The sequence below is a fragment of the Pinus tabuliformis genome, chromosome 9 (genome assembly GCF_031772625.1).
Source record: "Pinus tabuliformis cultivar Carrire ecotype Pingquan chromosome 9, CPIR1, whole genome shotgun sequence".
Lineage (NCBI taxonomy): Eukaryota > Viridiplantae > Streptophyta > Pinopsida > Pinales > Pinaceae > Pinus > Pinus tabuliformis.
In genome coordinates, this window is record NC_142307.1 from 1,573,220,057 (window position 1) to 1,573,230,724 (window position 10,668).

Consider the following 10,668-nt stretch of genomic DNA (forward strand, 5'->3'; position numbering starts at 1 on the left):
TAATCCCTTGGGTTTTTAGTATTAATCCCTTGGGCAATAGTAAACAAAAGAGACTAATATTATAAACCCAATGTATACAAACCCTAAGATAAATATTAAAAATACTAAAATAAACATGGTTGAATTAATAAAGCTTAATAATAATAATAATAATAATAATTATTATTAATTATGAATTATGAATAATTAATATTATTAATATTATTATGAGTTTATAATCTTATAATAATATTAATATAATAATAATAAATATATAAGAATATCGTTGTTATTATTTATATAGTTATTAATTATCATAAATAGTTGGTCTTTGAAAAATTACACATAAAAATTCACTTCTCACAATTCTAATTGTTGGATCATGATTATTATTATGAGCTAATATTATTATTATTATAATAATTCAATATAATTGTGATTATTATTATTATTATTATTTTATATTATTGTTATAATAATATAATAATAATAATAATATATTATAATAATATATTATTATAATAATAAGAAAATAATATAATAGTAATTATTATTATTATTATTATTATAATAGCTATTATATTATTATTATAATAATATTAATTATATTATTATCATATTAATAATTATATTTGTATATTATTATAATAATATAAAAATAATATAATATTATTATTTGATATTATTATTATTATAATTTTATATTATTATTATAATAATATAATAATAATTATATTATTTTATTTCTTCAATAATATAATAATAATCTAATTAATTAATATTACTAATATTATTATGAGTTTAAATTATTATTATAATATTAATATAATATTCATATAATAATATGAGAAATTAGTCAGTTGCGACTACCTCTCATGGAAATGGTCATACGTTTGAATGACTTACTTAAAGCAGTTGAATCCCAAAAAATGATATCTAATATTCATATAATAATATATATAAAGAATTTGGTTGTTAATATTTGTATAGTTATTAATAATCATAAATAGTTGGTGTTTAAAAAAACACTGATAATAATTATTAATGTGGTTGATATAAGCCTATGGCCTATATCAATCACATTGGAAAATGTGATTGTATATATATTTCATAAGCCTATCGACCTTTATCAACCGTACTAATTATTATATTATTGTGTTACTATTAAAAATATTTATATATATATATAAACCATGCTTCATATTTTATATATATATATATAAACCATGCTTCATTATAGGTGGATGTTCAAAACTCATTACTAAATTCGTTTTACACTAAAGTATTTTCGTAGCAAAGAGAAAAACAGTGGGATTTTCCAAAATGGGATGCAGCGGAAGACAATTTTATTTTAGGATTGTCATGAAAAAGGCATATCGACAATCAGGCAACTTCAATACATTATATCTATCGAAAGTATACTAAGTACCAATGTAGACAGGCAACTTCAACGCATTCTATCTATCGAGAGTACACTAAGTATTAATGCGGACTAACCAAATTTACTGCGGAAAAAAATAGAACCATCAGGATATGGCACTGGATTTGCACTACAAGATTCCCAATATTGTCGGATACAGTGCGGCTCCTCATTCCCCCGCCCACTGTCAGATACATCAAAACCTTGAAAACTTATTTTGCTTCAGTCAGCTTCGAAGGCACCGCAAGACCACTAGCGCTGTGGCCCGTTGCTGATTGTTTTATTCAAATTTTCTTCAAATATTTCCATGGCAGTTGACGGCAAACAAATAGGAACTACGATCGCTTCAGTGTCTTTCATGGAAGCCGGTGCTAAATATGTAAAGTGTGGCATTGCCGGATAAACAGGACACACATACGCTGCTTTTCCCCACCCGAAATCCGACTCTGCTACGGCTTGCGCAACTTCGGAAACGTCTGAAACGATGAAAATCAATCATCCATCGTAAATATTCTTCCCTCACTCGTCTATCGCCTTCCTTAATCAATTTCACTGCGTAAGACAGGGGGCGGCCAGTCAGATCCCGGGCTCTTGTGTGAGCGTAAGCGGAGGCAAGTGCATTGCCGTAGTAGCTGTTTGGAAGAGGCGGTCGGAATCGATTACGGGCGTTTAACGGAAACATTAATGTCAATTCTTGGTCCGCCGGGATTTTTAGAGCCTTTGTTCTCGACTGCCACAAACAGGCCGATATAACTTGGAATGGGGTACAAAACCTGACCCCTTGTACCTGTCTTTTCAAAGCTGCAATTTCTGTTGAACCAAAGTAGAACGATTTCAAGTTCATGATTTCCTCTGATGCAGCGGTCACCGGCACTATTCTTTCTTGATATTTATTTTCAAAATCATACTAATCACGCACTCCCGGATAATTTGCCGTAGGCTTGTCTCTGGGTCGAAGGATTTCTCTATTCCAAACTGCAGGTACCGTGGGGCTTTCTGCCCCTCTCGCTATTTCGCCGAGAGAATTCAGAAATTGAGCGATTCCAACGCCATCAGCAACGGAATGGCTAAAACGCAAGCCAAGTACGAAGCCTCCGCATCGTAGCCGCGTCACCTGTCAAAGAAACGCAGTTCATGCTTTCCAAAAACCACAAGATATTTGTGACGTAATTGAATCAATAACAACAACTAAGTAGACTAGGCATGTGATTTCACATTATCTACTATCATACAACGTTTTGGTAAAGAAACAACATGTTAATGCTACACATAAGGAGAGAATCAATTCGTTTCTTATAAATTAAATTGTTTATATTTTTTCAAATAACAATTTATATTTCTTCAAATAAAAAATAAAACCCTAACCCTAGTCTATTCTATTGAAAGTTAAAACCTTAGTCTATTCTATTATTCTATATAAAGAAGATGCACATTAAGAATAAACCAAACGTATTGGATCCTACATAGTCCTCAACACACTAGACTGTATAACGAAGATTCAACACTAGACTGTATAACGAAGATGCACATAAAAATAAACCAAGCAAGCCCACGAAATAGGTGGAATTATCATTAATAAATTGAAAACCACGATGACCAACCTGAAACAGAAGCAGAGGAGAGTCTGTGATGGTATTCGATCCTGGAACGTTACTTATAAACTCAAGAGCACGAGGAATAGGTGGAGACAGATCTCCCAAGTCTTCCAAGGAAATATCTGCGTCGGCCTCTACAAGAAGAACCCCTTCACCAGTGCAGTCCATTATAAGCTTGCCTCTATCATCTGCATTTATCAGTCTTCCGGCAAAGGGATAGTAATCAACCAGAAGCTTTCCCAAAGCCTCTCGAATAACTTGGACTGGATCATTCCTCCCATTACCATTCATGGAGGAATTGCAGGGTGGTGGATAAAACATAAGTATGTTGACATGAAACCTTAATCCCAATTGATCGTCAATATTGGTAAGGTAAAGACGTTGGGTGGGTGTGGGGCAGTTCGGGGAAACGAGAAGAGGTGGGCGCTTAATGACTGTAAACTGGCCGACGGACTTCTTTGGAAATGGTGAAGGAGGAGGCAGCGGCGGCGGCTGAACTGTACATCCCAATACAAGAGCTGCTGCCATGTAAGCTGAGGAACTAAAGGGATGGCCTGCACAACAATAAAGGATTATTGCGTGCTGAATAACGTCGTTCGATGGTCTGCGCAGGAGGCCAGATATATAGATGTTCGATCTGTTATTGTGAATTAGATGTCAGGACAACAAGTAAGATCCAACGAAGTATTCGGAAGGAAGATGTAAAAAGATGAGGACAAGAAAGAGGATATTGGAAGATGAAAAATTATTTTAGCTTTTAAAGATAGTAGATAGAACAGATATTGGAAAATGAAAAATTATTTTAGTTTTTAAAAATAGTAGATAGAAGAGATATAGATAATTTATGGAACAGATGTATTTGGTCTTTTTCTGTAAAGCTTCAAAATAAATGCTCCAAACTGAATTAGATGTGAAGAAAAGAAAGATATTGTGAATTAGATTTGAAGACAAGATGTAAGATACAACTAAATGTGTACGCGCTGACTGGAATCGAACTTACGAATAATATCTTACGGATAATATTTGGCTGCTCTGGTTGTTGAAACGCATTCCCTGTATTAAATGCATTCATCTCAGTGCAGTCCTGCTTTAATTTTCATGATCTCATGAATGTGATGGTGAGGGCACTGTATCACTTCAATTACTTCCCATTTTACAGAAAATATAGTAATTACCAGTGGCGATTTGATCACTTGACTTTGACATATATCTATATGTCAACAAACATCCGAAGGAGACCACGTGGTAGGTATATAGGGAAGAGGGGTCTGATTTTTATCATTTCTCTATAACTACGGATCTGTAAGGAATAGTTATTTTTTCCCAATTTCCTAAAAAAAAATTCCTATTCTATTTATAAGGACTTGTCAATGAATATAATTTAATTACAAAAATTCCTTTGTTACCACCTATTAGGTATATTAGTAGTAAAGAGTTGATTATTTCATTTCTTTCAACATTGCTAAAGTTAACTAAATTTTTATTGAGTATATAAATGGGAAAGAGTTCGTTTTTTCATGTTTTCCAAACCGGAAAAGTTCCTTTTTATGCTTTCGAAGTTTTAAATTTCTTAAATATGATCAGTAAAGAGTTTATTTTTATCCTTTCTTCTTAATGGAAAAGATGCTTATGACTAAGATATATGTAAGGAAAAGCTTATTTTAATAATTTCGTAAAAAAAATTGGTCCATCTCTTAGGGCAATTAATTCTATACAATTTGCAAATACTTTATTATAATTTTCAAAATCTTTGTATTCACTTGGTTGATATATAGGTGAAAGTAAGTTGTTTTTTTGCCCTTTATTTTTCTTTATGACTGTGATTTATGATGTGAGGATGAGTGTATTTTTATGACTTTTTAAAATTTAAAATTTTAATTACTATAGATTTAAGTTAATTTGGAGATTTATGAAGTGTTGAGAAGATTAAATTTTTTAGTATATAATTTTTTTAAGTGATTTTTTTTTAAAAAGTTTAATTTCTCTTAGAACTTGTTTTTTTTTGAATAAAATAGAATATATTACAGCATGAAAATTGTATTTACAAAAAGTTGGATTGTGCGAGAAAAACTCTCCAACACAAGAGCCAACAACACATGCCTTCTTCGCTTCTGATGGAACGGTTTTACATTGAAGCTTGTAAAAAAAAGAATTCTATGTTTTTTGAGAAAATTACAAGGAGTCGTGCTGATATTATCTCCCATGTGTTCGAAGGGAGGGGTGACAATGAAGATAATACAAATGTCCCAAATTCTTTATTGCCTATACAGTGCCTTCTGATAAGAGCTCTTTCACGACTAAGAGCCAGAGAGAGTAACATTTCAAAAAAGGAGTCTGTCGTGGGCATTAAGGATTTCCTTTTGCCGGGTCATCATCCACGCTGATAGGCATCCCTTGGGTGTTGCCTTCTTGCGCGACTGTGGGCATTGGACGACTAGAGGAAGTGCTAGCTTTATCCTTTTTCACGTTGGGGGAGCCTTCGACTGGTTAGCGGATCCCCATGGTAGCTCGTTTCTTCAGCATGGTGTAATGCGAAGAATTTCTGGTGACAAAGCGACAATGGTGGACTAATTCCACATAGACGACAAACTTGTCCATAAGCTTGTCAATTTTCTCTTCCACCGCCTTGGATATTTCAGTCTGCTCCTGCATTGCCAAACCGAGGAGAGTTTTCATCTGACATGAGAGGTCGATTGCGTGAGTGTACAGGTTCTCCCTAGCCTTGGTGAGATTTGGGTCAAGGATCCATGCAAATTCCTCCGCCACTTCTTCTGAGGACACCCCTCGTCTAAGGACCCTCGCCTGAGCTTCCAGGTTTGCAATTTGTCCCTGCATCTCATGGTTAACAACTATGGAATATTAGATATCATTTTGGGATTCAACTGCATTAAGTAAGTCATTCACGTATGACCATTTCCATGAGAGGTATTCGTAACAAACTAATATCTCATGATTTTTGAATAGTTCACTCAGCACTCATTGCATCGGGTGATGCTCACAGGGGTGAAGAGTGCTAAGTGAACTATTCAAAAATCATGAGAAATTAGTCAGTTACGACTACCTCTCATGGAAATGGTCATACGTGAATGACTTACTTAACGCAGTTGAATCCCAAAATGATATCTAATATATTGCATTGCGTAAACTGCCTAATACTTAGATTCAAAAAGAGTGATGGGATCTCTTCTTGAATGGTTCATGAGGCACAACACTTGCTAAGGTTTTGCAAATGGGGTAGCAAGCTAAGTGGGCTTGATTGTGGGGAAAAATCCACAGTTAAACACGCTTGAGCTAGAGGCGATCTGGGATGGTTGACCTCCCAAGAAGTCCTGGTTATCAGGTGCCACGGGGGATTCACTCAATGAACCTCTGACATATCATGTGCATTCATGGCATACTAAACAAGTCCCCTAATTTGACTACATATTGGAAAATACATCTAAAAAGCACATTATTTAACCCACTATCAATACGAACCCAATACACCTATCCAATTTTAAAAACCCACACTTTCACTACATATTGTATGTATCCATTTTTTCATTAACATTTTTATACCCCTTTATATTTTGTCATTAACTTTGAGCTTCATTTTTTATACCTACCAATATAAAACCCTTTACCCCCTATTATATGCTAAATATATTATGCCATTTTTTCCTCAATATATATCCCCCAATATGAATGCACGTGGTTTGGTATTGCTCCCCCAGTGAAGCCCTCGTGCCAAGTGCGAGCCCCGGAAGTGATGATTCTCACTATGTGATTCATTCACTAGTTTCAATCCCACTTCTTCACCCCTATGAGCATCACTCGATGCAATGAGTGCTAAGTGAATTATTCAAAAATCATGAGAAATTAGTCAGTTATGACTACCTCTCATGGAAATGGTCATACCTGAATGACTTACTTAACGCAGTTGAATCCCAAAATGATATCTAATATATTGCACTCCGTAAACTCCCTAATACTTAAACTATGGAATAATTCAAGGAAACTCTTCTAGCAGAAGACTCGGCTCTGGTGATGAGCAGAGAACCCAGGTTGTTCCAATAAGAGGTTTCATGGCTGTGGCCTTGACCACGACTGGGAGCCAGACTTGAACCATGCTTAAGCACCATGAAAGGGGGAGGGGAGGTCAACAGGCTGATAACAAAAGGGAGTGGGAGAAACAAGGGGCAAGAGCAAGCAAGGTGTCAGGGAGGAGCAGGTGTGAGGGGGTATACATAGGGGCTAGAGAGCATCGAGGGGTGCGATGATCAGAGGCGGGGAATGAAAGTGATCATGGGAGGTACCAGAGGTAGGTGAGGGAGGATGTACCAAAAGAGGATGATAGGAAGGAATGCTTATGATAGCTCCTTTGGCACGACTGTCATTGGGATTGTGGCACAGGGAAAATTTCCCTTAGCACTGCCTCTCGTCAAGCAACTATTATCATAATTGTTGAGACTGGAGATCTCAAAGTAGTTAGTACCTGTTATTCTGATTGGCCTTTTCATTGATGGTCTCACATTGCTGATGAAGCGTGTCGTGCTCCAGGTCAATCCATGCCAGAAAACGTAAACGGTAGTTGCCCTCCATAACTTCATTTGCTGCCTATCAGCCAGGCCATTCCCATTTTACATGAAAACTTGGAAATGACGCCTGCTCACCCTCTCTATGTGGCATTTTATTCTTTCAAGGATTCTGTTTAGGTGCTAGTTGTTTGACACACTGGTAGCTTCCATGCCTTGTTGTAATTTGCGGTTGACCTGAGTTGCCAGCGTCGAGTCCCCTTCGATGATGAGGGGTTCAAAGTTGTGGAGTTTTGGAATGGATAGCTTGTGTTTCAGAGCCTACGATTATGTTGCGTCATTGGTAATGTTGCCAAGATTGCCCACATAGATCTATAAGATTTCCCCATGCGAGAGTTCTAAAAGACACCCATGAAGCCTTCTCTTCCTGGGTTACCTTTCGCTACCCCGTCATAGTTTAGTTTTAGAGTGCCTATCCCCAGGGGAGACCAGTGGTCTACATTTCCCCATTTTCGTGAAATTCTTGAGGCCTTGGAGTACTGGGTGAGATGCAGATCTAGGAGGGTAAGAGTATGCAGTTCTTAATTGTTTGGAGGGTCATTGGGGCATTGAAGAGTGTAAGAAGACACCTTTTCTTGGATAGTTTGCTTGACTATGGATAGAAAAACTTCTTCCTAATAGTGGATTCCTCTGAAGATTCTTTCATTCCTCTCCTTCCACAGAGCCCAACAAATGATACTTGGTATAAGGTTCTAGGCTCTATTCACCAGAGGATTAGGAGAAAGGGAGGATCTCCAATTTTCAATGGTATTGAGGATGGAAGAGATATCCCTATCTAAAACCTTGAAAACTAAATAGAACTAATTCCACAACTTGTTCACGAAGGGGCACTTGTTCAACAAATGGTTAGATGTTTCTTCCTTTTGCTGACAAAGATTGCATCTAGAGGGTCTAATGAACCCTTTCTTCCTTAATTTGTCTTAGGTTAGAATTTTTTGTGCATGATGAGCCATAAAAGAGGATGATTTTAGGCGAGTATTTCCTTTCCCAAAATGTCTGCATTTCACTCTATCTGATGTTGTTCATGGAGCGCAATGTAGCCATATGCTTCCTTTAAGTTGAAGTGCCCGACTGAATTCTTCCCCCATCTGAGATTGACCTCAATGGCTTCAACTTGAATTTGTCTTTTTTGGAGTTCGCATGAGATCTCTTGCCACTCCAGAGGGTTAGGTGGGGGTTCCCAATCTTTTTCTTCTAACCATTTCCTCCAATTATCACTGCCTTTGCTGTGTTTCCAGTATTGGTTGACCCTGTTCTTGCCCTTGTTTTGCATACCTATCTAGATATGTCTGAATTGATTATTGACAAGATCCAGCCTTTGTTGCTAGGCATCTTCCCAAAAGAGTGCTTTGTCCCCATTGTCCACCTCCAAAAAATTGTGATTTTGTATAACTGTTCTATTGTCCCAAGCCTCGTTCCATATGGCAAAGCCCTTAATGGTCCCATTGAGCCTAATGAGATGTTCATGCGAGTGGGGCAGAACATATTTCTCTTTCCAGATGATGCACCAAGGGGATCTTGGGTTTGCAATCCATCGCCACAAAATTTTGGCTCCCAGGTTTTTCCCTAACAGCTTTGGGTCCCTCAAACCGAGACCACTTGCGATTGCCTGCTTTTTTGGGTTTACACAATTTATCCCAAGACACTAACACCCACTTCTGCTTCTTTTCCGAGCCTCTCCACAGGAAATTTATCTCGAGGTTTTTGAGAGTGTTGGAGATGGATTTGGGGCCACAACGGCATGGTAAAAATATTGGGGTATGATCTATAACACAAACTTGACTAGAACCAAACGAACTGCCAAATTTAGAGATCTGAATGTCTAGTTAGCAAGTCTTTTTTCCATTTTGGTGATAATATCTTCCCAAGTTGAACGAGCTAGGGGCTTATTAGTAAGAGGGACACCGAAGTATTTTGAAGGGTGGTTGCATCTCTGAAATTCCATTATTCTGGCAATGTTCCTTTGGATGGCCAAAGAGGTGTTAAAGAAAAATAATTTGGACTTTTCTTGGTTTATAGAGGTGCCAGAAGCAACAGAGGAACCAGAGAAGATGGATTTGAAGGATAAGGCTTCTTTGATTGTGGGGAGGCCCATTAATAAGGTATCACCAAAGAATTGCTGATGAGTGGAGATAGGAGCATGGGTATAAATCTTGAAGCCACTTAGGTCATTGGTGAAAGAGGTAGTTGTGATGGATCTATTAAGGCCCTATGCCATTATGATAAAAAGGAAGGGAGAAATAGGATCCCCCTAACGGATGCCTCTAGATGGGCTGAACGGTTGAGATGGGAGGTCATTTGGGACAATTGAGAAGAAATCCCTTGATACCATAGCCATAATCTGTTTAATGCAATCCTTGTGAAAACCAAAAGTTGCAAGGACATCTTTCATGTATTCCCAACTAATTTTATTGAAAGCTTTAGACATGTCCAATTGCATCATCATTCCAAGCCTCCTCTGAACTTTAAGATAACAGATTAGTTCATGGGAAAGGATGATGCTATCCAAGATTTGCCTCCCTTCCACATAACCAGTTTGGTGTTGGGAAACCAAAAGAGGCAGGATGGTTTTTATTTTGTTGGCCAAGACTTTTGAGATGATCTTGTATATGACGTTGTAGAGGGTTGTAGGACGAAACTTGTTTGGGGAGTTAGCACCTTCATCATTGGGAATTAATCTTAGAAAGGTGGCATTAAGAGATTTTAAAACAAACTTTTGATTTTTGACTCCTCCACCAAGGCATGAACCTCATTTTTTAGCATAGGCTAGCAGGCTTTGTAGAAGTCTATAGTAAACCCATCCGGACCTGGCGCTTTACCATTGGACATAGTAATAACAACTTCCTCCACCTCTTGCATTGAAACTTTCCTCAATAGAATTTTATTGTGATCCTCGGTGAGGATAGCCGAGATGTTGTTGGTTATATATTGAATGGCCCTTGCTTGATCAGTCCTCGGCTATAATAGGAGAGTGTTGAAATACTGATTTAGTTCATCTGCCATGTCCTCATGAGAGTGGATAAGGTTTCCCTCTCTAGTTTTTAGGGACAATATCTTATTGTGTCTTTTGTGTTGCATCATCGAACGGTGAAAGAAAGTT

At 37.1% G+C, this 10,668-nt stretch overlaps 1 protein-coding gene and 1 pseudogene across 1 annotated transcript; both read right to left on the reverse strand.

Moving 5' to 3' along the window:
- Positions 1-1,745: 1,745 nt before the first annotated feature.
- On the reverse strand, positions 1,746-2,243 carry LOC149154674 (benzyl alcohol O-benzoyltransferase-like). Its single transcript, XM_089444197.1, has one exon. It carries the CDS (start codon positions 2,241-2,243, stop codon positions 1,746-1,748), a length of 498 nt encoding a protein of 165 aa, XP_089300323.1.
- A 63-nt stretch (positions 2,244-2,306) lies between these two features.
- Positions 2,307-3,522, reverse strand: LOC149154675 (methanol O-anthraniloyltransferase pseudogene; annotated as a pseudogene).
- Between the last annotated feature and the right edge of the window lie 7,146 nt (positions 3,523-10,668).